The sequence below is a fragment of the Gobius niger genome (assembly GCF_951799975.1).
Source record: "Gobius niger genome assembly, chromosome: 3".
In the NCBI taxonomy this organism is placed as follows: domain Eukaryota; kingdom Metazoa; phylum Chordata; class Actinopteri; order Gobiiformes; family Gobiidae; genus Gobius; species Gobius niger.
In genome coordinates this window covers 40,744,041-40,771,596 of record NC_136854.1, presented here as the reverse complement: position 1 = coordinate 40,771,596, position 27,556 = coordinate 40,744,041, and the positions used below count along the sequence as shown (strand labels likewise).

Here is a 27,556-nt window from a genome sequence, read left to right as displayed (position 1 = left end):
TTTTTTGCTGTATTTTTGTCTTTTTTTTTTTGGATTTTTGTCTCTTTTTTGCTGTATTTTTGTCTTTTTTTGCTGTATTTTTGTCACTTTTTTGCTGTATTTTTGTCACTTTTTTGCTGTATTTTTGTCACTGTTTTGCTGTATTTTTGTCACTTTTTTGCTGGATTTTTGTCACTTTTTTGCTGGATTTTTGTCACTTTTTTGCTGGATTTTTGTCACTTTTTTGCTGTTTTTTTGTCACTTTTTTGCTGTTTTTTTGCAATTTTTTTGCTGGATTTTTGTCACTTTTTTGCTAGATTTTTGTCAATTTACATCCTCATTTTCTTCTCGTTTTTTGTCGCCATTTTTAAGAAGCTTTTACATTTGGAGAATTTGGAGAACAGGAGAAAACATGTCCAGGTGGGAGTTAAGAGGTTAAGCTACTGACAGGAAGTGACATCGATAGAGGTAAAGTTCCACATTACACAGTCGGCACGGCAACAGTTTAAAATGGTTTGCCTCTATCTCTGTCACTTCCTGTCAGTGTCCGATAAGGAAGTGAAACTATAAACATCACAAAAAATATCAAATATTTTATTTGATGATGTCATGATATCAGGTGGAGGGCAGGAGCCGATACAAGTCTATGGGAGAAATACCGTTTTTGTAAGAAATCTCCAAAATGAAAACGTCCAAATGTTGTACCTCATCGTCATAGCGATCGGATTCACAAACCTGACATATTCTTTTTATGTCTGAAAGTCTTTTCTTCTGTGGACCAACGTCACCACTTTTGGACGCCGTTATGAGGATATAACTGGACATTAGTTTTTATCAGCTGTCAGATGATGAACTTTGAGTATAAGTAAGTATTAAGTATTTTTATTCACTCCGGCATCTCCTCGGAGTCAGACCTTCTCACTTCTCGAGCTCACTTCCTGTTTCACAATAAGAGCACAATAAAACCATGCGTACTTCCTTTCCTTGTAGCCACAAAAACACAGAAAAGTGGCTTACACAGTCCTTATATTTGAAGAGTTTAGTGATGCTAGGCTAGTGCATGTCTATGGTAACTAGTAGCCTGAATTAAAAACCTCTTCAAAATCATGGGGTCGTCCTCCAAACGTTGCCATATAAGATTTGTAGAAAGCTCCTTTGTGAATTCCACGTGTTGTAATGTCGGCCGCAGGTAAACAAACTACTGTAGATCCGGTAACCGAGCAGATCACTCCGCCGCTGCGTAGCTACAACCAGGAAGCTGATGCTGCTCAAATATAAGTTCTTTTAAATGCAAAATGGTGATATTTCAAACATTATTCAGTCAACACAGACATTTATATGGTTAGTCTGGTGTTATAAGTGATTTGCCTCAGGTGCACTGTGCTTGGGTCAGACTGTTTTTAATGCAGGCTACTAGTTACCATAGACATGCGCTAGCCTAGCACTAGCCTAGCATCACTAAACTCTTCAAATACAAGGACTGCATGAATAAAAATAAAAAAAATCTCCAGAAAACAACATCTCTGGATAACTATAGGTTTCGCTCAGTTACTGACAGTACATTTTCTCCAAGTACCGGTACTTTTACTTGAGTAATTGCTTGGGTCATTACATTTTATTACTCTTGGCTGCTCTACGTAACTTATTCCTTGTCCACATACAGGTTCTCACAAAACCATTATATCCAGTAGACCGGAAGATCTGGGTCTACACAGATTTTGATAGAATAGAAAAAAAAAAAAAGACAAAGGAACCAAAAGCATTCCACTAAAATAATTTATTTTAGAGGGTTGGAACACGTGAATATACAAACTTAAACAGACTTGTATTTGTAAAGTGTAACAGAACCATCTGACTATGAAAAACACAGCGTCTACGAAGCGAAAGGGATGATTCGGGTTCTTTCGTTCATCCATGTGACGCCGTTCTCCAGGGGGGGAAAAAAAAGCCAACGCCTGCTTTTATTTTACATCCAACATCAAGTAAGGTAAAAGGTGACGAAAAGAAATGAGCTTCACAAAAATCTGTTTCAAAAGTGGCAATGAGGTCAATAAGTACTGGTGCCGCTGTAGCCGGAGTACGCGGTCTGGTCTGGCCCCGTGTAGCCCTGGTACACGTAGTTCTGACCGTCCCAGGACTGCTGCCCCCAGTCTGAAACATGAACATCAGAAACAGTCATTTGAACGGGTTAAAGAGCATTGTTTCAGCGAGTTCAGTGTGTTCGGGCAAAGTTCAGCCAAACACATGTGGAGAGAGTCAACAAGTTTCTGCATTTTCTATTAGAATTCATACACACGTTTCCCGCACTTTTATTCTCAATACGGAAACTTTACATGTTCAATCAATTAAAATCCACTGGGCCAGTTCAATTGTGTTATATTCGTAGTAAATTCTCCCAAATATAAAGCCCTTGGATGAAGAAAAGGGCCGTCATTTAGAGAGCAGTGTGTACACGATCGGGCGCAGCAGTGGAGAGTCCGGGTGTCATGATTTAAAATGCTTGAGTCACGATTATTGTGAGAGGAAATATTGCGATATTATGATTATTCACGACCGTCGACCTAAAGAAAGGAAACAACTGATATTTTTAGTTTTTAAATGTAAAATGTTCATCCTTTCATCCATCCATTTTCTTCCGCTTTATCCGGGGCCGGGTCGCGGGGGCAGCAGTCTCAGCAGAGATGCCCAAACTTCCCGGTCCACGCACACCTCCTCCAGCTGTTCTGGGAGGACCCCGAGGTGACACCAGACCAGCTCGGAGACATAGTCCCACCACCGTGTCCTGGGTCTTCCACGAGGCCTTGTCCCACTAGGACATGCCTGGAACACCTCCCGCAGGAGGCGACCAGGAGGCATCCGGAATAGATGCCCGAGCCACCTCAGCTGCTCCTTTCGACGTGAAGGAGCAGCGACTCTACTCCGAGCTCCTCCCGGGTAACTGAGCTCCTCACCCGATCTCGAAGGGTGCGCCCAGACACCCTGCGAAGGAAACTCATTTCGGCCGCTTGTATTCGCGACAATGTAAAATGTTCTAAAACTAATAGAAGGCTTAAAAGCTCCTTTGCTTTAAAGGGACTATACAGAGTTTAAAAATGTTAAAATTAAGTATTTTCCTCCCCCTACATGTTCCAACAATGTCCTAATGTGTAGAATGAGGCCAGACCTGTTCACCACAACTGCCTCTAAAATCCTGCACTGGCACTCAAAAATGTGACTAATGACTAACTTGCATCTAGCCCCTTTAAAAGAAATACATGGAAAAATAATGTCAACAATACTACTTTATAATTATCATGATAATATTATTATTATTAGGCCCCAATCTAGCCTTGGTTTTATGCATAGATATAATAATCAGAGATAGATTAATACCTATTCAGCCCCATTTATAGAAAAGGTCGCGAGTCCTGTGTGAACCTTAATGGCTGCTCTATCTCCTCCTACGCAGCCTGTTCCTTAAAAGGGCAAAAAGGCGGGAAGCCCTGCACTCACGGGGCGGGCGGAGCCTCCACAGAGCTCCAGAGCCTTGATGACAGGCTCTAGAGCCGGTCACTGTACTGAAAATGCTTCCAAATTTCTGGCTAATAAACAAAAACCAGCGTGGTTGAAAATATTTCACCTACCCCAGCGTTGTCACATGGGTCAAAGTATTTTTTAGAAAAAGAAAAACTCTTTGGAGCCAGGCTTTTAAGCCGTTCTTGGGAGGTCGGAAGAGGCCACAAGGGGGTGCTACAGCAATGTTTTGGGGATTTAGCTGTAGAGTGCTAACAATGTGCTTTTGCTTTCCCTTTGGTTTATTACGCTAAGCAGAAGAGCATTACCCCCGGCTCACATTAACTACGGTCGGGGTCCGGTCCGGGTTTGGTCCTGATCCGGTCCGGGTTTGCCCCAAACTACCACTGACAGTGAGTCCGGCTGACACTGTGGCTCCGCCGGCCCCGGAGCCAGACAGGCACAGAAACGGCACTCGCAAGAACAGAAGTGCACGTGGGTTTCCCGCTTGGAGCGAGTTCACGTGATGATTAGCCCCGTATATACGTAGTTTTTGTAAACAAAAGCCGCATTTGCCAGAACAACGACTCTCCCCAGTGAAGTGGATGCTTTAACACACTACTGCCCCCGTGTCACTGGTAATGGAGAAACGTTTACATTTACGACGTTACGCGCGTGTACAGGTGGTAAACGAGACCAAATAAGTAGCGAGCAAACCGATTTTATTTTGAAATACACCGGATCTTCTTCCCTCACGAGGCCTGACTTCCTGCTTGGCTCGTGTTTTTTTCTGTCAGTTTGATCCGCTGGGGCTCCGGCGTCCGGCAAAAATAGACTTCTTGTGGATTCTTTCCGTTGACGCCGGATGGCCTCGGTAGCCGGACCCGGACTTCGCGGAGCAGCGTGAGTCTGCAACATTGGTTTTAATGACATTCTAAGTTCGCGGATGCCGTACCGGACCTTAACCAGATTTAATGTGAGCCGGGGGTGAGCCTTTTGTTTGCATCCTGAGCCAGTTGTGGACCACTTAGCTGTGGAGGAGAGTGTCATTCTGCCTTGCTCAACTACTGGTTGTGCAAAGGCCAGTACATCGGCATGAGCGATTTCAGCGGTACGAAAATTCTTACAGTTAATCTAGCGCGTCCTTTAATAATCGTGGTAATCATAAAACCAGTCCCAACTTTATGGCAGCATGATGGATGAAGTTGTGCTTCCCATTACTACCTGTGTTACTACAGTATTTGATAGTTACAAGGTCGTGACATGTCTATAGTCCTTACCATAAGTGCTGTACGCCTGCCCTCCCGTCACTGAGCTGGGGTACGCTGTGGAGTACATGGAGTAGTTCTGGTCTTGGGTGAGCATCTTCTTCTTCTCCTCTCCGTAGCCGTAGCTGTAGGGGCTCTGCTGGTCCGCAGGGGGGGGCATCGCCGTGTAATTGGGCTGTGAAGTGGTAGTGGTGGTTGAGTCTGTGCTGGCGGCAGGTGCGGCGGAGTATGTAGTGGTTTCAGGGTAAAATGTTCCATAAGAGGCACTGCCGTCTGTCGCGTTGCCGTCACTGCTCGCAAAGAGTTTATCTGTAAAATGAGGCACTAGGAGTTAAAACAGAAGTATTCAGGACGGATAAGTATAAACACACCAATCAGGCATAACATGATGACCATGGACAGGTGATACAAAAGTGTTCTGGAGGCAGCGCCGCCTCAGTCAATCAACGGGACACTCTCCAGTAGGGCCGGGCACTTCATTGTAATCCTTGTGAAGGTCTCCCACACTTTTGAATGGCCTTTTCCTGACAGTCCTCTCCAGACTGTGCTCGTCCCTTCAGCTTGTAAACCTTTGTCTTTCACACTTTTCCTTTTCCTTGCTATGACCTTTTGAGGCTTTTGTCAGTGATGGTTTTCAGCACAACTGTCAGGTCAGCAGTCTGTCCCATGATGGTGAATTCTACTGAACCACTGAGAGTGCATTTAAAGTCTCAGGGACCCTTTGAAAGGGGTTTTGAATGTATTAGCTGATGAAAAGGAGACACGTTGAGCCAATGATATAGTCCCTTTCACAATATTCTAATCTTTTTTTTGCAAAGTGAGATATATCAATTAATTAATTGTTAGAGTTTTGGTTATTATGGCTCAGCTTGTAAAAACCAAAACAAAGGCTTGACATGTCAGTTTGCATGTCATGAGTCTATATCTATATCTATATCTATATCTTTCTTTTTCTTTGACCTTTATTTACCAGGATAAAACTTCTTTTCATGGGTAAGAGAGGAAATCTATATAACCTGTAAATCATAAAAACTGTCTTTTCTCAGAGTAATATAAATGCGGCAGAGCCACATAGCGCTGGCTTAGCTCAATAAGGAGTGAGCCCGACTTAAAAGTGCATTATGCAGTGGATATTTGTCTCTCACTTGACGCCCAGTCAAACGACCGAACCACCAAACAAATAAAATAGTGCCAGGCTCAATCTTTATTGACGCTTATACCATGGTGTGGGTGAATACTCCATTCTGATTGGCTGGAGGGTGTCCGTTATAAAGTGATAATGTACACCGAGCCCAGCAACAAAAACAAACAACAACAATTGAGCTGGAATGAGCTTCAGGTAAAACTGATTAGAAAGTGAAATAACTCCTGCCCTGGACTTAAAAGAAATAAGCAAACAGGCCCCAATGAACAGCTTCAGTTTGTGGGACCATGGTGTAAGCGGGATTATGCACAACGAGGTGTCCATTATCAGAAAAACTGGACGGAGACGTGAAGCAAGAGGTTGTGTCGTCGTCCAGGATCAATTGTTAGGAAGGTTTTCACTGTGGACTTTTCTCACCAGAAAACCTAAAAAGTGTTATTAAGCAGTTTGTAGCTACTTCATGAAAGTGGCCACTTAGTAACGCAGGAAAACGGTACCTGTGGGTTACCATCCATCATTGCAATATCTTTGGTCACCACTAGATGGCGACATTATCCGATGTATTTCTATTGTGTGAAGAGGTTTATACATCAGATTAGATTAATCTTTTCACATATTTAGACCCATGTTGTAAGGTTTTATATAAATCAAACCTTCATTAAATTACCTCTGGAGCTTCACGACTGGGCTCTTCCACTACACCTAACCTTCCCTCCCTGACAACTACCCTTTACTTCTGCTCGAGTAAAAATGTGTTAACTTTACCCTTCAGTAAATATTTTTGCAGACGTATAGTTTGAAGCAGAGAACGTGGTTAGAAACTGGCTTATAATTTTCTCAAATCTATTGAGCTTGTTGCGGCAAAAGACAGCATTAAAAAAGAGGAAAAATGTTGACCCTGCAGCTGAGGATTCAATCGACAGACACATTTCTGTAGCACAACAGGCTAAGTAAAAAAAAAAAAAAACCTTGCATAAATGTTTAAACTGTTGATGGCTGATTAAGATAATTCGTTGCATGTGGAATTTAATCAATATGTTGGTCATAACATTATGTTATGCCTGATTAATGCAACTACAGCAACATGGTTTAAATGAGCAAAGAGACGTACGATAGCTTGAGCCAGAGCTGCTCTCATAGTTGAAGTTGGCTTTTAAAAACAGGAAGAAGAAAAGTCAAAGACGTCCAAAGAGTGTAGTGGCTTGTGTTAAGAGTTTGTTCCTTACTTTTGTTGTAGGTGGGGCCGGAGGTCGGCTTGTCTCGGTCTCTGCCTCTGCCGCGACCTCGGCCTCTTCCCCGGGAGCCCGAGTCAGTGGGAATCCCTCGGATTGTGCCGAAGCCCGGGATGTGCTGATAATAAGAATCATGAAACGATTATTCGTCCATTTCATCCAGATCAAGGTCTATGCTGTGTAGATACAGCCCTACCATGTCAGTGTAGGTAACCTTTTTCTTCTGAAAAAATTTAGAATGATCTTCGGGGAATAAGCTCTCCAGAGCCGCCAGAGCCGCGCGGGCCTTCGCCTCCTTCTTGTTAGAGCCACTTCCTTTGAACTTTTGTCCATCGACCTCCACCTAAAGAGCCATAAAGGAAACATGACGCCTGTGCCACTAAAGTAAACTTCATTAATTATTCAAAAACTGATAATACAAGATAAAAGAAGTTAAGCCACTGTACAAAGCATTTCCAGGCAGAGGCTAAACTACGGAGCTGGATTAGAGGTGCTTTTGCGGTACTACAAAACTGGATAACTTTCTCTCAGTGTAGATCTCCATGGAAACAGGCTCTTAGGTCAAAACCTGCTCTGGACCAGGTTTAGTTCAATGCTTTGATAAGAAGATGGGCTGTGATGTAAAACCCTTGTCGGTAACCAGAGTTTAGCTTGTGCCTATTCGATTCAAGGTAAATACTTAATACTTAAAATATCGGCCAACCCCCTTCATATCAAAAATCCATATCAATTGGGCCCTTATTTTTATTATTATTTAGAAGAACAAATTAACAAGTATTAAATTGCTTTACACGATGACCTGCCATGAATTACATCATAAAGTCGATACGAATGTCACTGACCTGAATGACGAAGCACTTCTCGTGTGAGCCCCCCGTCTCAGCAGAGAGCTCATACCTCAGACTGCGCCGCTTTTCATTTAACTCCATCACTGGATTTTTCCCGTTTTTGGTCAATAAGGGGCCGAGGCCTCCCTGCAGAAACACAGCAGAGATGTTGTGTTCCTGTGAAGGTGAACGTCGCTACACGGATCACGATAAAAGGAGATTCACACACCTCTTCTGATGCAGCTGTGGCAGACGCTTTTCCCGCTTCCTGCCCTCCGTTAGAATTATTAGATTCTGTTGAACCAGTTGAAAGACCAAGATCATGCAAGACCTGTAAAAGTTAAGTCTGCAATGTCTTACTGCAGCAAAGATACTTGGAAGTACTCGGGTGACATTACCTTGGTGGCTACGTTGATCTTGGCTGATCGTTTGGAAGGGCCTGTAGCTTCATAGGTTTTCCCATTGAAGTCCACAGCCATCGTGAACACGGGCTCGTGCACAGGCCCGGTCTGAGACGTGAGGCGATATGCCAGGCCCGGCCTGTACTGATTCAGACGCATCACAGCGTTCATGTTAATGTCGTCGCTGACTGAGAGAGCAAAGTGGAGAAACATTAGCGGCCGAACAATCGCCTTCACAAAAACACCCGATCACTGATACGAACATGGTTTTCTCTGAAAGTGCTTCTGGAACTTGCGCTGCTTGCTGTTTAGAAGTGACTGTTCTTCTGCCTTATCCACGGCTGAAAAAGGTCTCTTGGCTGGTGGGAAAAACCGTGGTCCCTGTGCTGTAAAACACAGTGAAGTTTGTTATTGTGTTGTTTCAGTCGAAGCAAAGACCCTCAGAGGTAAACCCTGGTACCTGAAGCATTTGCAGAGGCGGCCTCTGGTTTCTGTGGCTTTTTGGGCTTTGCACTCATTCCCAGAACCTTGTGCATTTGTCCAAATGCCCACTGTCTCAGAATACGCTGGAGAAGACAATAGGAATGAATGCCTCCATAGCATGTGCTTGTGTTTTGGTCCATTAAATGCTACCTGTGCGTTCTGTGTGATGTCTTCACGCTGCTGCAGAGACAAATGTTCGATGGCGTCCATTGGATCTTTCTCACATGGGTCTTTAATTCCAGGACCATCTTTGTACAAAAACAAGTTTGTTAAGATTATTTTAGGGTTGATTATGCATTAGATACAGCTATAGAAGGAGCCGGGCACTACCTTGTAAAAGCAGCCCAGACGAGATGGATTCAAAGACTCTACGTAAGGCCTCGCCTGCTCCCAGCGGCCTCTCAGACGTCACAATGGATTTCTCCACCAGCAGCTCAAGCGGCTAAAAAAACATACAGCTTATAAACTAAGTATGTCACATTCACAAGAACCTGGAAATGGCTACGTAGGAGCAAACCCTTACCCATCCGGAGAGCGGCTGCCAGATAGGGACACGTTTACACAAGTCCCTCAAGATCCGGATCACAACAAGAGCAGAGCTCAGCTGATTGACTTTAGCCTGTGGAGGAAATACAGTTAAAAGACAAGTGTTGCAGATTCATTAACAAAAAACAAACAAGTTAATGAACAGATCACAAAATCAACTCCAGTTTGCAATATACAAAATGAAAACTGGGGTTGGTTCTGAGATGGTTCAAGTCGACTTTCTAATAAATGGAAAATTGTTCATTTTCTTACCAATGAGACAGAATCATCTTTGGTATTGGTTTTAAGGAAATATTGATCAATCATGTAAATATAGCGATATGAAGAGGAGTGAATAATTTTAAAGACTAGACAATCTTACGAACAAATAAGGACGTGAATGCAAACCTGGAACCACTTGGCATGACGAAGGGATGCCAAGGCAGTAAGGCATTTCTGCCTGTCCAGAACGTCGGGCGGATCGCTGACCGTTTGCGTTTCTATTGACGAGGTGGAGTAAGAAGAAAAGGTACAGTTTGACCAAGGGCTTGGCTCTGTCTTGAAGCTCAGGGAGTAGCAGCTTTTACCAAACTGGAAGCCGGGAAAGGAGAAATCGAGTTCCTTACACACTAACCAAAGGAACTATTCTTTATTTAAAATCAAAGATACCAATACATTTATTTATTTTTATTGTTAACTTTTAATATGAGATACAATTTCTCCTTTCCACAGCCCCCGGGTTTGGTTTTGCTGTTTTCTCCCTTCCCGAGACAGCGTATCCAATTGGTCAAAGGTCCAGCTTTCCTAAAAACTTGACAAACTAGAAGATAATCAGTAGCAAGTTATAAGCACTCAAACGTTTATGACCTCCCCTCAGTGCAGCAAAACTGAGAAACTGAGCCCTTGGTTCTGACCTGAAGAGTCTAACGTCTAAATAATCCCTGACTGATGCAAACTCACATAGAGCCGCGTGGAGCCACAGTGAGCGACCTCTGTAGACCTTAATATTTACAGTACTTGTGCTGAATATCGTAATTTCCGGACTATTGAGCACCTGAATATGAGCCGCACCAACATCAATTATAAAGAAAGAATAAATTGTACATAGGCCGCACTGGTCTATAAGCCGCATTTGAAGCGCCATCAGCCACAGGAAATACTGGACGTTTCTCTTCGCGCACCGTCAAATATTCAAAGAGAACGGCGCCTATAGGTAGGTACATTTACTTTTATAAAAGTGTGTGAAGGACTTAAGTTTATAAATGGCTTATATTATTCTTTAAATCCATGTGTTTACGACCGCGACGCAAGGGGCCGACGTCGCTGCAGTACAGGGGTGACAGAACAAGCTTCCAAAAGCTACAATCGCACTTTGGACACGTTAAAAAACAACTTTTAAGCCTGGTGCCTACTTCTCCAAAAGTTTCTGCAGCTAGATATTCCTCCTGTGATAGTGCTGGGTTAGGTGCAATTATAGGGACCAAAAAAATCTAGCATAGGGCTGGACTTTGACAGGCCGTTAGCATTAGAGCTAATGGTGCGGCTACGACTCGCCCTTATGCCCTTTACAGGAACACGTTGCATTTACAGAGGAGTCTGTAAATGTGCCATGATTTCCTCTTTGAACGTGGTTATTATGGCAAGAAGTGATGAGATGTAGTTCATTAAAAAGGGAGTATTATGCTTTTTTCAATCACATAGCACCAGTCAATATCACACTACAATGATGACCAAACCTTCTGTTGGTCTGTAGATGCAGTAAACTAAAATAACTGCCTTGTATGAAATTGCTCTCTCAAAATGGCTGTATAGCGAATGTCTTGAAATAGGCCTCTGTCTCTTTAAGAACCTCTGACCCTTTCCGACACGCCCCCTACAGACGCTGTCTGTGGCATCAGTGGGGAGGGGGTTCTGCTGAGGAGCAGTGGCTGGTGACGAAAGCTCGGAGGCGTCTCCAGGAGGTGGGGGCGTTCCTAGGAGGACTCAGGCAAACCTATCCCTAAAATGGCCGCCATCAGAGTTTTTACAGATTACTCAAAAATACGTGAATGTGCCAAGGCAACACTTCAGGCATGTTTTTAATGAGGGAATGACATAATAACATGATGTAAAGCTTGAAAAAGTAGATTTTGCATAATACCCCCCCTTTAATATCATGTCTATGGTTCAGTCAAACCAAAGCGCCGCCGCACAGCGACACCTCCGCAGGAAAGTGGTCCGCGTTTAGAGCTGTCCCACATGGATGTCTGTGCACACGGCCCGGTGAGAGAATTAATCGCATTTACCCTGCTGCCCCGGCCCGGTGTGCAGTAAACACCGCAGACAGAGGTAGAGGAACAGGGCTGTGCAGAGAGCTACAACGGGGCAGGGGCTTAAAAAATCAAAAGCATCTGCCCCAGTGTTTTAGCAGCGCCCCTACAGACACAGACTTTCACAACTGTCTCCCTCATTTCACTCACTTCACTGAGCTGCGGCTGAAAAAGGACATCGACTATTGAGAATGTCTGGCTGAGAGTTTCACATACGGCACTCGCGTCTGACACAAGGTTTATTTTTAGATCGTACAAAACTGTCGCCTTGTTGACCTTACTGGTTCGCGTATATGAGGCCGACTGATAAAAAATAAAGAGCGATCTGAAGCTAGATAGAAAGATAGTTAAGCAGGAGATGACCAGTGCTCTCACTTCCTCCTCTCTCAGCTGAAGGGCCTGTGGGTGGGATAGTGGAATTAGTTGATTAGTATAGGCTAATAAGGCTTATTGGGACAAAACCAAAGGTAATGACCGTGGCACAGCTTTGGATAAACAACCTATAATACAAATAAATTAAAAAGTATGGAGGGAAAAGGGCACTTCAGGGGTATGGCAGGTGCTCAAGCCCCCTCCGCACTGGCCAATAGTTTATTAGTTGTTATTGTTACAAGTTATTGTCCAGATGAGTGAGGTACGTCCAAAAAGGAACTGCGTGAGTTCTGCCACATCTCCACAACTTTATGTTTGTATTTGGAGCTGCTATTGCGTCTCGTTTGTCACGTCAGAGTTCTTTCATCAGAAATAACTGCTTTTGGAGATAAGTAGCGGCTTATAGTCCGGAAATTACGGCAACTGAATAATAAATCAATAAAAACAAAAGTCAAAATAACAAGCTCAGGCTAACTATGATGCTAAGGTGAAGAGAAAAAGAAGTTTAAAAAAAAAAAAGGAGCAAAGACTATACTAGTGTGTGCCAAAATGATCAGTTTTGCTGCAGATGGTGTCAAAGCTAAATGAAAATAAGCTTATTCGCGCTACACTATTAAATTTTTTATGCTTACAAAACCAGGATTATATCGCCGACATCTCTCAGGCCAATAAATGGTCAGTTTTGATAAGGCAAAACGTCCACTGCACAGTTGACAGACCACAGAAGAGAGAGAGCTTCGTAGTTAGAGCTCAGCGGACGTCCCGTATCAGTGGAGGTGAGCCTTTAGATCACACAGAAGAAGCAGTTTGGACGTACCATCATTGGCCTCGGCGCTGGTGCTCGCCCTGACGAGAGGCGACGTCAAATAGACCTGGAGGGTCAGGGTCGGCTTGGAGGTGCTTTGGACGACAATAGCGGCGTCTCCAGGATTATCAGCGATCGTGTACATGCCTGGAGAGATTGCCTACACAATTAAGGTGAAAGTTACAAAATACAGTCTTAAAAATAGAAATACAAACACAGAAAGACTTTAAAGATTAGGGCTGGGTATTGTTGAATTTGTTCCATACCAGTATTTTAACGATACTTTGTTTTCAATACCGATACCTGAACAATACTGCTCAGGGTTCTAGACTGCGACCAAAATGCTCGCATATGCGACTATTTTCAGGGTCGCATATGCGTCAGGGCACATTCTATTTTTAGAGAATGTGCGAGTAAAAAAAATAAGTGGTGGCATCTGTGCGAGCAAAAAAAATAAAGAAAGTCTAATAGACTTTAAGAGGAGTGCTGCAAATAACATTATAAACAGCGTCTCCAGAGCACTCCTCTGAGAACACACACACACTGCACAAACACGCACGCACCCACCACCCAAGCTTCCACTATTATTGAAGAAGTCAGCTGGTAGTTTAGGCTAAACGTTTTGTCCAGGCAAGTGCCCCGCTCTCCCTGTTTGTCCGAGGGACAGGTGAAATACAGACAGCAACAGAAGCCACGTGTCCCGACATGAATTAACCTTCTATTATGTTCTGCCAATGCGCACTTTCCGACAGCTTATTCCCCAAAGAAGAATCTATTTTCACTTTTATGTTCGCCTTTTTGGGGCGGTAGCGCTGCACCCGAGCAGCGAGCTCACGAGCGCAGGTCAGACAGAAGCGCGCGCACGAGAGGAGGAGACAGGAGCAGAAAGAGCTCAGCGGTTTATGTTCCTACCTGAGCTCGCTCTGATCTCCTCGCGGTCAGAAAAAGCTTGTTTTAGAGCGCAAACGTAAAGCTAACGGAGAGCTAACGTAAAGCTAACGGAGAGCTAACATGAAGCGAACGGAGAGCTAACAGCTGCTGTTATGACCCGCCCTCCCTCAGCCGCAGCAGATTGAGCTCCTGTATTTTATTTAGGCTTTAGGCTAAAACAGGTACTTTTTGCCTGTGATTAATACGTCTTGATTGGCAGTAATACATAATTTTATAAGTGAATATCCTGCAAGTGACAGTGATATTGCAGATTTGGAAAGAAAGAGACAAACAATTGTCAAGGAAGATGAATAATAATGGATTGAAAACACAAAATTAAAGCAGAACAATGCAAAAAATATATATAATAAAACTAGATAAAATCACTATTATTTAAAAAAAAGTTTTAACACTATTTTAATCATTGTTAGGATCAATTATAAGTTATTTCGAACATGTTTATAACTGTCCTTGTTTTAATTTATTAAAATGGTGAATTTTGATATTGTGTCTCGAGTCTGTGCGACCAAAATATTGTCTGTGCGACCAAATGAAAAAGTTGGTAGCGCCAGCGCTACTAAAATAAAAGTTAGTCTTGAGCCCTGCTGCTTGATACCTATTCTATAATATTTGTCATCGAGCCAGAAAACAGAACAATCATGTGTGGAAGATCTGCAACTTTACAATATTGGGTCTAAAAATTGGAAATAATTTTGGGGATAATTGGGAGAAACTGTGAGAAAAATACGGAGAAATAAAAAGGGGGGGGAAATGAAGAATGAGAAAATAATTGGGACAAAAATAAGCAAACATTATGTAAAAAAAAATGGAGCAAACATTTGGCATCATTTTTGAAAAATAGGGGGAAAATTTGACAAAAATGTGGAGAATTTTTCGGTACCTGCTTTCAACCGGTAGAACCTAAACTTTTCTCCCCGATACCAAACTCGTATCGTTTAACGCGGTACTTCTCAAATATTTCTGTTACGCTCCCCTTAGGAAGAAGAAAACATTTCGCTAAAATGTCTGCTCAAATCAATGAAACAAATTTAAAAGAAATAGTGTTTTATTTATTCTAAGATGAAAGCTTTTTAATGCCTAAATACTATATTTCTGGCCAGAGACACCAGGGGGAGATGAAAGACCCTCAAATCATCCCATTAAATTATTAAAAATGCTAATTATATTTTACAGAAGGGGGTGTTTGTTGACCCCTCCTGGAACCGCCACCTTAATAAAACCCTCTGGGGGTAATACAAGTGTTAATGGGATGATTGGAGGGTCTTTCATCTCCCCCTGGTGTCTCTGGCCAGAAAACCACAATTGCAACTTGCCACCGGACCGGGGCCACCAATACACACAAATGGAATCACGAAGAAGAAGCTAACAGGCAAAGCTAACTGCGGGCTAGCACCACTTAAACCAGGGGTGTCCAAAGTGCAATTTTTGGTGGCCCCTCTGCCTTCTTGAATCGGGACACATCATCAGAGATAGTCCTTTTTATTTGAAATGTAATAATTCTACACAATTATAACCAAACAATTAACCTTTTTACGGTTTTGAGCATAAATAAAGGTGTGGGGCTCAATTTAAACCTCTGCTAGTCAAAGGTTTTGCGGCACTAACCACCGATCTATGGCCCTTCACCCTGTGTACGCTTCAGTATGCGGCCCCCCATGAAAAAAAGTTTGGACACCCCTGGCTTAAACAGTATTTACAGCCAAGTTTGAGTGAAAACAAATTATTTCAATTGTGTAATTGGATGTACAATATCTCTCTCTCCCTTCGCCTTTTCTGTCTGCGTAGTATTTACTCTCACGGACAATTAATAAGTAAATAAAATCGCAACTTGCTACGACACCTGCAGTTGCACTTATGGCCTCTAGGGGCAAGAGTTACTTAGCACTGCTGTAATACTCTGTGGAAACCCTGATCATTGTTCTGTTTTCTGGTTCTAGATGAAAAATATTTTAGTAAAGGTATTGAAAAAAGTATCATTCAGGTATCGTTGTCAAAAAAATCAAGTATCATGAATAAAAGTAATGGTACCCAACCCTATTAAAGAAACGATTCATATAGTTGTACCTCCAATTCTACTGCGAGTTTTTCAGTCACTTCTTTGAGAAGAGGGGCTGTGGGCTTCTTTGATGAAAGCAGGACCAGCTCCAGGTCTGTGTCGCCCTTCAGTATCAGTCCTTTGGCGACTAACCCAACCCTCATCACCCCACGTAAAACACGGCCTTGTTCATCACTGAAGTCACTGAGAGGATATAAAAGAAACATGTTATTCCCATAAAGACACTTTCCATCTTCATGTGCAGTTTGTGAATGAAACTGAAGACGAGACACACCTTGTAGCAGCATCCATTTGATCAGAAACAGACTTGAGAGCGTGTTCCGCATGGGAGATAATAATCTGGACCGCATCGAGGAGCCGAGCCGTAGGATAAATATCGGAGTGTTTTGCCATCACGTGACGGTCATAAGGGCGAGGACATGTCTGAGGAGCCGCTTGCTTTAGAGAAAATAGTACGTTTTTCAGCAGGGTTTGATAAATACAACCACGACAATAAACTACAAAGGCAAAATCCACTATTTGTTAGCGAGAATAAGCAGATCCATACCTCATGCTGACCTTCCATATGCTCCATAGCAGCAATGTAGTCATGGTATTGTCTCAGGTCATCTTCATAGCAAAGACAATCATACCAGTATCGCAACTCTTCGTATCTGGAAAAGGCACAATCGCAATGAAACAAAATCGTTTTTTTAATACTGAAGAGTGACTGTGTGTGTGATGCGCACCTGTCGTAGTCGTGCGGGTGCAGACGGTGCCCCTTCTGAATCAGGTCGTCCCAGTACAGCAGCTCTTCATACGCCTCGCGCTCGTCCCACTGAGCGGCCATGCTTCCTCCTGGCAAAGTACAAAATAAACAAGACATTACGCAACAGTGAGGTATGAGGAGCGTTCTGAAAAAGCGGAGGCCATTTTGGTCTCTGATATCTGTGATCGGGATTCCCCCTGATCACTTTTAGAAGGGGGAAGCAAATGTCCGGTTTAGCGACTGGCTGTGGGTCACATGCGTCCGCACCATTCAGCTGTTCACTTTACTGTTTGTTTTTCCCACTTTCTGTCCACAACCGTTAAAGGGGACATATCATGCTAAATCCACTTTTTTAGCCTTTAAATGCATTTTGTTGTGTGTTTGGAGTGTTTAGAAGTACAGAAAAGTTGAAATTAGTCTCTTCAGATACTCCATTGATATCTTTATATTCTGTTTTGGTCATATTTTGCAATCTGTTCCGATTTTTCTACTCTCTATTACGTTTTTTGAACAATTACGTCACAGTATTTGCAGCGGAACTGCCAAATTAGGATATCGACTCCCGGCCCAACACTTCGAGCAATCCGCCATTTTTTTTCCTCGCTTCGATTTTGTAGTCCAAGCTCAAGGATGCCGAAGTTACGAGACGATAAGTCAAAATGTTCGGTTGTTGGATGTAGTGACCCACATGCTTCATTACACCGTCTCCCAACACCAGAACCTCTTCGAAGTGCCTGGTTGAGTTTTATTTTTCGCGGAAATGTACCCACATCTGTGGGTAAAGTCATTTTTGTGTGCGCGAAGCACTTCAAGGATGACTGCTTCACCAACCTCCGCCAGTATAAAGAAGGATTTGCCGAAAGACTTCGTCTGACTGAGGGCTCAATTCCTTCCATCTATGGAGATGACGAACAGAGCACTTCGGTAAGCTGTAAATAACGCTAAAAAGTATGATGATCAGACGTCTCTGTCATTGTTTTGTTAGCATTAGCAGTTGCACCGTCGTCATATGTTAGCGCTGTGTGCTCGTTTTAGCTCCTTGATGATGTGGCCTACGTGATTTAATGGAAGTGTGTACTAAAGTTTTCATTAGTCACTTCATTTAGCCGTTTTTGTCTCCTAAAAGACTGGATTAAAATGCATTTCGTGACGTTAGCTTGGCGCTAGCGTTAGCTCGGTGCTGGTGTTTGCTAGCTTGTTAACAAGGTCGAAAGACTAGCTTACAATTATTAGTCATTATCATTATTGTAGTATGTATGGTATTTGACATGCAGATTGTGTGTAAGTATTGTCAGTAATGTTAACAAAGGGATTAACCACAGCATTTGTTGTCACTGTAATCTAAAAGATTCGGTACTGTTATGAATTCTATTTTGCATTTACTTTACTTTCTTAAAACACACGGTGGTCATGGTTTAGCAGTAACTTTACCTTTGCCGTCTGTACTATTACTGTTGTTGAGTGTCATGACAATGGTCATTTAGCTGCTGTGGTTTCAGATGCTTTTCTTAGCGTAGCATATTGTCAATTCCAATTTTAGTGGTAAGATTAGATAGTCGTTTGTGTTGTTGGTGTGCTTGTTTTAACTAGAGAAATAATCAACGTTCACTTTATTTAGATGGCTAAACCAACAAGGCACAAACCAACATTTGCTGACAAAGGCTGTCAAACAAAACCCCAGATGTGCTCAGCTGGGACACAGCTTTCTATGAAAACTCTCCTACCCCATGTCAAAAGTACAGGTGAGCAAAAACGGTGTAAATGCCATGCTATACATTGTTTTAAATATGCTAATATTAAAGTGTTGCTAATACTACTCTTTTATTTTTTACTCAAAGGCACACAGGTAACCCCAAAGTGCTCAGATGTTGGAGTCTGCACTTCAACTACTACCTTTGTGCGAACACATGCTTTCCTGTCCTCCACACCAGTTAAGAGACGCCCGTTGTTTGATATTGAGGAAGAAATCACACCAATAAAGAGACCCTGTCTGGAGCAGACCGAAGTGGGTGTCGATTCTTTAGAAGGCAGCTCTACAATGATACAGAGCCCTCATGATCCAACCTACAACCCTGAAGACTCCATAAGTGCTTTGACAGAGGATACTCAACACATGTAAGCATAACAATACCAGTAAATATTTTTCAGGAACTTGTTGTTTGTTTATGTTTGCATGTTGTTTTTTTCTATAGCATGGACCCTTCTACACCGACCTACAAAATGCTTACTTATATTGTATATGAAAAATGCCTCTTAGAACTTTTTGAGGTGTGCCCAGTGTGTCAACGCGGGACAAGGGTGCGGACCAGAACAGTTGGAACTTTTCTGTGTGTAGAGCAGCGATGTCCACACTGTGATTTTGTAAGAAATTGGAATAGTCAACCACTCCATGGGGGCACTCCAGCAGGGAATCTACAGCTTTCAGTTTCTGTGTATTCTAATGGCGGCTCATTTTTCAAAATGGAAAAGGTACCAACTTTACACTCAATGCTTCAAAGTTGTAATTTGTATTTGTGAATATTTCCATATTAGAAAATGTTTGTTTGCTTAGATATTCCGAGCAATGAGGCTGCAAATGTTCCAGTACAACACCTATAGACGGCATGCCAGACTTTACGTAGAGCCAGCTATTATACACAAGTGGAAGTCAACACAGGCTGGTACAATGGAGAAGCTTAAAGCGCAAGATGCCATACTTGGTGGTGACATGAGGGCTGACACTCCAGGTATGTACTGATCTTTCATTATTGTGCTTACATTTTTGTATAAACTTCGGAGAACAGGATTGATGCAATTACTAATATTCATACTGTGTACTTCAAAGGACACACTGCAAAGTTTGGAAGTTATACAATGATGGATCTGAGGAGCAAGAAAGTCATTGACTTACAACTAGTTCAAGTAATTAAAAATAACAGTGCATTTTATCTGACATTAAACCACATTGAATCATGCTTTTATTGCTATTGCAGAGCAATGAAGTGGGTGGAAGTTATCATATGGAGCTTGAGGGACTGAAACGCAGTCTTGATGTTTTGAATGCACACAATTTACCTTTGGACTGCATTGTCACAGACCGTCATCCTCAGGTCCAAAAATACTTGAGAGAAGAAGCCAAGATCACCCACTACTACGATGTGTGGCACATAGAAAAAGGTATTTAATCAATGTTGATAAAATTATAGCTGTATATTGACTCTTTTAAACATGTATAACTCTACTCTTAGTAATAACTTAGTTTCTTGTCTGTTTTACATGTATTTGTTCTTTAGGGCTGTCCAAAAAGATGGCAAAGGTAGCTAAAAACAAAGATTGCACAGAATTGAGCAAATGGCTTCGCAGTATAAAGAATCATATCTACTGGACAGCTGCTTCCTCAACGACCCCCCAGGAAAGAGTAGCAAAGTGGACCTCCATTCTGAACCATGTGACAGACATTCACACACATGATGATCCTGCATTCCCTCAGTGTTTACATCCACTGCAAACTACACGGGATAAAAAGAAATGGTTAAAACCAGGTGATGAATTCATTACCTTCTACTATTTAATTGATGTAGGCAATCAGTTTAATCTATATTTGTTATAGCTACACCTGCATTCTGCCGGCTGGAGAACCTGCTTACATCCAAGAGGATTCTCAAGGATGTTGAAAAACTCAGTCCCCACTTGCAGACTTCAGTCGTTGAAGCTTTCCACAGTATCATCCTGCTCTTTGCCCCAAAAATCAATCACTATCCTTTCCTGGGAATGTTATGCAGGTAAAAAGTATTGCCAATGTGTTATAATCGGTCAATTCACTTTTTTCTCTAAAACACAAAAATTAGGCAAGCAGAATGACCCTAAAACCTTAGAACCCCTTCAGTAAACCATCACTTATCACTGAGGATGCCACACACCCCTTACATTTCACCTTATTAGTTTCAAATACAAGGAAAAATGTCGTAAACAACACCCACACGAGAGGGCCACTGTATTTGTGTTTTTAGTTTGTTCAGTGTTTGTATTGTGTTTTCATATAACTTTTAAGTGTATTATGTTGAAAGATGAATTTCTTTTTAACTATATATATATATATATATTCTGTTCTTTTCTACTAGGCTTTACCTGGCAGCAATGCATTTCAATGAAAATTCTCACCGTCTGCAAGCTACCACTTCATCTGGAGAGCCCATGTACAGAATGTCTTGCCCCAAGTACAAGAAGGGAGAAAGAACTTCTAAGCCCATCAAAACACCAGCAACCTTGAGTAAGTCCTTTAGGGACTTTTAATGTGTCTGTGTGTTAATTTGGTAACCTGATTTCAATAAATCTAAATCATTATTGTAGCAGCATTTTAATAACATAAAAAAAGTTGAAATTACAACATAATGATGTTCTCATGCAGAGGACAACTGAACCAAAGCCACACAACAACAATAAATACCTTTTATGCCACTGTAAATGGCAGTGCAATAGAACACACTTAAGCAAAAGTCATTTTCTGTCATTACAGATTATGTTGACGACATCATGGAGCTGGTCTTTGAACAAGTTTTCCCTGACCCTACTCCGTATATGGACGAGGTAGAAAAGATCCACATCCCACCAACCCTCTCATCGCAGTATCCACAACCAGACAAGGCAACAGTGGTCTCCGCTTACGTCTCCCGCTTCAATCCAGGACCGGTCTGAAGCCCACATACTGTCCCTCATTGTCTGGAAACTCCTGCCGTATTCTCAAGACAACACAAGACGGCAGGACAACACGCACTTTCCGACCCAGATATCCCCAGCACCAGGAAACAAAGCACCTGTATGCACAATATCTGTAACGACTAAAACACAAAGAGGAGAAATTACTGCGTTTGCAATGAAAAAAATATTTTGTTTCTTTGTATGTAGAAATTTGTGTGTGTGTTTGCAGTGAGTATGTAACTTTGTAAATTTGTATTTCAATAAATGGAAAAAAACAAAATTTCACTTACTGTACCATTCCTCTTAGATGTAATGGCCCATACTGTGCTTTGTAAACATTTATTGCATTTTGCAGAGAATACTCATTGAGACACACAGGCTCAAATCCAGGGTGATCCACCATGCATTTCAGCTGACTGGACACTTCCTCCATTCGAGCAGTAACCTGTAACAAATGTTTAATATATTATGGAGGATTGTGTATAGGCTACTCAATATGTACTAATATATAATATGTACTAACAAAGCACACTGACCTTAAGAGTTTCTCGACAGCATCGATTTTCTACCTCAGTTGGCATAGTTGCACAGTTACCACAAGAACACCTGATGAACACATGATTGGAATAAAGATAAAAACAAAACCAAAAACATCAGTTTTGTGGAGCAAGTAAATAAACCACATATAGCCTATACAGTTATACACATTAGAAAAAATTAAGATTGCAGAGATATCGCAAAGGGCTGCATTTCTGACTAAAATTCAGATTTTATGCGAAGCACTGGTCTAGTACAGGGGTCTCCAACATCTTATTTGATCATTTCTTTTACAGGGTACGCTACTTTTACAGAACAAGAATGTCAAACACCTACTTATGCTTCAAAAACATTTCTATATACTACTTAGGTGCAGTCCACCCATAAGAAACAGTTGCCAGAATGGCAGTATAGGCCTTATACTTTACAATATTGATTGAACTGTTGCAAACTGCAGATTGTGTTCAGCATGTTCAGAACAAAGAGAAGAAATGCATCTAAAATTAGATCCCTGGACTAGTAATATAAACTTTAGATGATAACTTAACACAAACAGTTCAATTGTTTATAAAATAACTTATATTTTGTTTTGTGAGTGTTACATAGTCGTGTTACATAGTCGTATTACAGGCAGTATTGTAGTAGTGGGCACGGATGGATAAGTTAGTGTAAATACAGTAACACACCATTGCGATACATCCATATGAAGACGTTGATCTGCAGGTTCATCATCTTCATTTTCATCTCGCTCCGCCGGGTCCGACTCTGGCTCGAACATGTAAGGCTGGATGGACAAATCTTCCGTTGCTGACATTTTGTAAATAACGTGTGAATAAAAAGTTTCTGCGCCGCTATATAATCGTATCTCTCCTATAAAACTACCAAAATGGCCGAACGGGGTGGAGTTGACCCGAGTGTCACCTCTGCAACCTGGAGAGGGGGCGGGGCATGAAGTGTCTCATTTGCATTTAAAGAGACCGCACCAAAACGAGTTGCTCTCAGACGCACATCAGAAAAGGGGTAGAAAAGGGGCCTGTAGAGCTATAATAATGAGGAATTCAGACCCAAGCATTGCAGTTCCGCTTTATGTAGACCACAACTGTATGATTTATATGTAAAAAGGAAGGATTTAAAAGCATGATATGTCTCCTTTAAGTGTTGTTTACTCCATCAACTGACACAACTGAAAAAAGCATAATTAAACCTAACTCCAATGTTTAACCTCTTACCCCCCGGCTGAAACGAGTGCATTTTCGCCAGTTCGGCTTTATCCAAACCAAAAAGCAAGAAATTTGAAAGCTAAGACCTACAAAAGCGTTTTTAGCCACATTTATAAAGCGTTTTTGTCGTGTCTATGTTTTATTGCCTTTTCATTGCTTTTTGTAATATTTTTGTTGCAATTGTCAGCACGTTTTTTTTCATCCTTGTTTTCATAATTATTTTTTTTGCTTTTTGTTGTTGTTGAAGCTTTAAGATTTGGGTAAAGCCAAACAGGAGAAAATGTGCTCAGTTCAGATGGAGGTAAAGATATTAACACATTGAGGCCGCGCTGTTTTGAGGATTCAGCTGTTGAGTGCCAACATTCCAGACCATTTTTCATGATATTTGTAGCACCACAGTGTATTCTATGTTACAGCCAAAATAGTTGTCAACTATTTCAGTAATCGACATTCGATCGTACATTGTAAATTTCATAAATATCTGTCTTTGTCTCCTCGTCCAATCATAAAGCAGAATTAGCACAAAGAGCCTCCTACAAACGTTTACTTTAAGTTTACTCCATCAACATGTCCTCAAGCGACGCCACTTTAGTGTTATGTGATAAGAAAATAAAAAATTAAAAAATACAATTTCACAGCCAAGCGATTAATCGATTAATCAGAAAAATAATCAGTAGATTAATCGACGGCCAAGCAATAGGTAGCGTTCACGATTTTGAATGTGATGAGATGTCATAATGACAGTTGGAGGGCAGGGCCAATGCAACCCTATGGGAGAAATGCAGTTTTTGGAAGAAATCTCCAAAACGAAAATTGACAAATGTTTTTCCTCTTCAGTATTTGATCGTGACTGGATTCACAAACCTGTGATATTATTTTTTTGTCTGAAAGTCCTTTCTATTGGACAACATCATGGTCATGTTTTCGCATATTGTCACCACTTATTGACATTTTTTAGAGATAATAATTGGACGTTAGTTCATATGTGCCGACAGAGGAGACGATGAACTTTGTGACAGTTTTTGTTTCATGTGGATTCCTCCAGTCACGACTGAGATATGAGCCGAAAAACAAAGACCTAAAAATATGCATTTTGTCAGTTACCACCGTTACCATAGTTACCGTCAGTTGACCTCCACCTCAATGTTAAACTATAGGCTCTTTAGAATGTTGTGATGTCACGTGAACGCTACCTATTAATAGTAAAAATAATTGGTAGATTAATCGATTACCAAAATAATCGTTAGTTGCAGCCCTAGTTTTCTGCAACACTCTCCTTTCTGACGAACTCCTCTCTCCTCCTCTCTGGAAGGACACTAAAGTTATGGGAAGAGGCAACATTGTTGACAGGTTAGCTAAAACATTAAAATATGTTGTAACACATACAATCAATAGAGGTCGGGAATGTGACGTCATATCGCTAAGCATTATGGGATTAACAGCAATTGTAAACTAATGGAGATATTAAAAGTTAAAATACTGGAGTTATTGTTCACATTAAAACACTTGGACACCACAGTGTGTTAGATGTATTTACCAGCAGTAACTCAGAAGCTAACGGAGTCATTCCACTGTTTTTTTCTCCACTTTTTATACTGTTTTTAGCTAATGTTAGTCTATGGAAATGTATGCTAACAGCTGCAAAGATGGCGGATCTCCATGGTAACTGTGGACATTCCCGAACTCTATAGAAATATGTTAAAGCAATCGTTACTGAAATTTCATTAGTAAATATTTAAAAAGTTATGGCCATTTCTGTTTTTAGGTCAAACTTAAATGCTGATTTTGACAAGCAGAAACCGCTGTAACTGTATTCATACTGAACATACACACGTGTAATAGTATAAAGGGGGTTGTACTCTAGCTATCGAGTTACCTTATTATTGAATTAGAACATTTTGTCCACATTACCTCCAATAGTCAAGCATTTCGAAACCGAAGCATGATATGTAAATAAGGCGTTTTAATAATACATAGTCCATCTATAACGTGATTTCATTAACATAAACAGACCCCGTGCGCGTGAGCTGTTGATATTAGCCTAGCACACATGAAGATCATATTCCTGCACAGTGATGACAGTAGACTCATAGACATATATGTGGGTGCATTCGGAAATCCTTTCAAACGTCCTGAGTTCAGACAGAGAGTTTTATGCCCACAGTGTCTGATGCGTGGTCTCGTGTTAATGGCGTTGAGGTTTTTAGCAAACTGACAGAGCCATCTCCAGGGGTTTGCGCAGGCACCCACAAAACAGATGCAGTTTCACAAGGCAAAAGCAAAACTGCAACTATAACTGTGACTATATGTTTATTTTTTTTATTTTTTTAAGCAATTCTTACCCTTTGCAGGAGAAAGAGTCGCGCAGGTGCAAACGTTGACCTTTTCGGGGAATGGTTGTTTACGTAGCCGTTAGCTTTCGTTAGCTGCTGCTGTTCAGCGGTCGCGGACTGCTGACGTCAGTCTGGGTTCTTGCTCGCGCTGGAGCGGAGCCATGAAGGAGCCCCACAGCGCCCCCCCATGGGTAGGTTACTCAGACTCTGTCCGTCCAATACAGGTGGAACTCGGAAAATTAGAATATCGTTCAAAAGTTCATTTATTTCTGTAATTCAGCGTAACCCGAGAACACTATTGTTTTCACCCGAGCAAATATATTTATGTGATTTTCATTATTCTGCGTTTATCTGAGTGTCCTGGGTCTCAGTGTTAATTACGTCGACTAAAATATTTAGTCTTAATTTTAGTCAAAGTGTTATTTTTGACGACTAAAATTGGACTAAAACTAAATTAAAAGTTGTTCATGAGACTAAAACTATGACTAAAATGTCCAGATATTTTAGTCGACTAAAATGAGACTAAATAAAAATGAAAAGGAGAGACTAAAATCATCCAAACTTGTATTGAGTGTCTGAAAGAGCCTCAGATCATGTAAATTCTCTGCCAAAGGATCAGCTCTGAGCTTTGTTCATGTGGAGCAGCTCCATGAAGCAGAGGAACAAGATTAAAAATGATTATAATGAATATTATCAATGCAAAGTCGACTAAATTCGTCTTAAATTTAGTCGACTAAATTTACTTGCAATTTTAGTCGACTAAAACTAGACTAAAATTGAAGATATTTTTTTGACTAAAACTAGACTAAAATCGAACTACATTTTCGTCAAAAGACTAAGAGGAAAACTAAATTAAAATATGTTGTCAAAATTAACACTGCTTTGATGGCCTGGGTGTTTTCCTACAGGTACATGTTTGGGTGATTTTCACCCAGCGATAGAAGGTAGGGCAGGGTTAATGTGTTTAATCAGGCAGTCTTGCCCCTAATAACTCAGTACAGACTGTGGTATGTCCGTACTTAGATCCACTGCACCACTTATCACTGTATTACTTTATGCACCATATGTAAATCCAATCCTGTTGTTCTATGTCAATTGTTGTCGTCTACTATATTTTACCTCTTATTTTTATCTTATTTAATTTAACATTCTTATGCATGCCCCTAAAGCCTAAAATTTCCTGGTTTGTGAATCTGTTTACGATGCCACAGACAGCGTGTGGAGGGGGCGTGTCGGAAAGGCTCAGAGGTTCTTAAAGAGACAGAGGCCTATTTCAAGACATTCACTACAGCCATTTTGAGAGAGCAATTTTATACAAGGCAGTTATTCTAATTTACTGCATTTACAGACCAACAGAAGGTTTGGTCATCATTGTAGTGTGATATAGACTGGTGCTATGTGATTGAAAAAAGCATAATACCCCCTCTTTAAGAACATGCGTTTAATCAAAGCATTCGATCTTAGGAACAGGCCACCATTTTTACATAGTGAGATATGTTCTTACCTGAGCTTAGACAAGTTGATACGTACCTGTCTGGTCTTTGTACGTGCGCTCAGTCACGCTAAAAGACCAAAGATGTTGTTAGCATTTGGCCTCTCCCAATGTATTCCTATAGCTCCAAACGGGGGTGAAGTTGGAAGCTACCACGCTCTTTCATGGGTACGCACACAAACCAGACGGGTACGCATCAACTCGTCTAAGCTCAGGTAAGAACATATCACAGTATGGAAGAACTGTGTGCCCTCAGTCACGCTAAAAGACCAAAGATGTTGTTAGCATTTGGCCTCTCCCAATGTATTCCTATAGCTCCAAACAAAGTGAAGTTAGAAGTGACCACGCTCTTCCACGGGCACACAGACCAGACGGGTACGTATCAACTCGTCTAAGCTCAGGTAAGAACAGAATGGAAAAACGGCGGACTGTTCCTTTAACAAGTCTAGAATAAAGGCTGTGTTCCTCTTCATTCAAACTCTCTGATGTTATAAATATCTCAGAACTTGGTTTTGCTTTTTTAATAATTCCGACAATGTTGAACTGTGAGTCTAACTTTGTTGATCATTTGTTCTGACACTCTAAAACCATATTCTACCTCCCAGGAAAGGCTGAACTATCGATAGGCAACCTTGAGAACAATCCATATCTTATTACAGCACATACAGTGAAAATATGAAAACATGTCATTGTCATTGTTTTATT

General features: G+C 41.4%; 2 protein-coding genes and 1 long non-coding RNA gene across 6 annotated transcripts in view; 2 read left to right on the top strand and 1 right to left on the bottom strand.

Annotated features, from left to right (window-relative positions):
• The window catches only part of LOC306960925, a 247,525-nt gene that overhangs the window by 99,710 nt on the left and 120,259 nt on the right, over nt 1-27,556 (top strand). The gene's annotated exons all lie outside the window — the stretch shown is intronic.
• Nucleotides 1,742-16,673, bottom strand: LOC306960793 (interleukin enhancer-binding factor 3-like; the record flags this gene model as incomplete). Of its 2 annotated transcripts, XM_079553346.1 has the most annotated exons (19): nt 1,742-2,130; nt 4,752-5,048; nt 6,995-7,033; nt 7,110-7,233; nt 7,312-7,458; nt 7,958-8,089; nt 8,172-8,273; nt 8,341-8,531; nt 8,607-8,729; nt 8,804-8,909; nt 8,977-9,074; nt 9,157-9,268; nt 9,350-9,445; nt 9,760-9,851; nt 12,850-12,997; nt 15,853-16,027; nt 16,119-16,282; nt 16,392-16,497; nt 16,573-16,673. In XM_079553346.1, the coding sequence occupies 19 exons, from the start codon at nt 16,671-16,673 to the stop codon at nt 2,027-2,029; spliced, it is 2,457 nt and encodes an 818-aa protein (XP_079409472.1). In that variant the 3' UTR covers nt 1,742-2,026. The 2 variants fall into 2 exon arrangements, with proteins under 2 accessions (XP_079409472.1, XP_079409473.1); XM_079553347.1 differs by lacking the exon at nt 6,995-7,033.
• On the top strand, nt 16,954-21,302 carry LOC306961274 (uncharacterized protein). 3 transcript variants are annotated; one of them, XM_079553967.1, is made up of 11 exons: nt 16,954-17,516; nt 18,211-18,334; nt 18,431-18,707; nt 18,785-19,061; nt 19,144-19,318; nt 19,417-19,493; nt 19,565-19,748; nt 19,865-20,113; nt 20,182-20,353; nt 20,693-20,841; nt 21,088-21,302. In XM_079553967.1, the coding sequence occupies exons 1-11, from the start codon at nt 17,223-17,225 to the stop codon at nt 21,264-21,266; spliced, it is 2,157 nt and encodes a 718-aa protein (XP_079410093.1). In that variant the 5' UTR covers nt 16,954-17,222; the 3' UTR covers nt 21,267-21,302. The 3 variants fall into 3 exon arrangements, with proteins under 3 accessions (XP_079410093.1, XP_079410092.1, XP_079410094.1); XM_079553966.1 differs by having other exon boundaries at nt 18,211-18,707; nt 21,088-21,300; XM_079553968.1 differs by lacking the exon at nt 16,954-17,516 and having other exon boundaries at nt 18,043-18,509; nt 18,890-19,318; nt 21,088-21,300.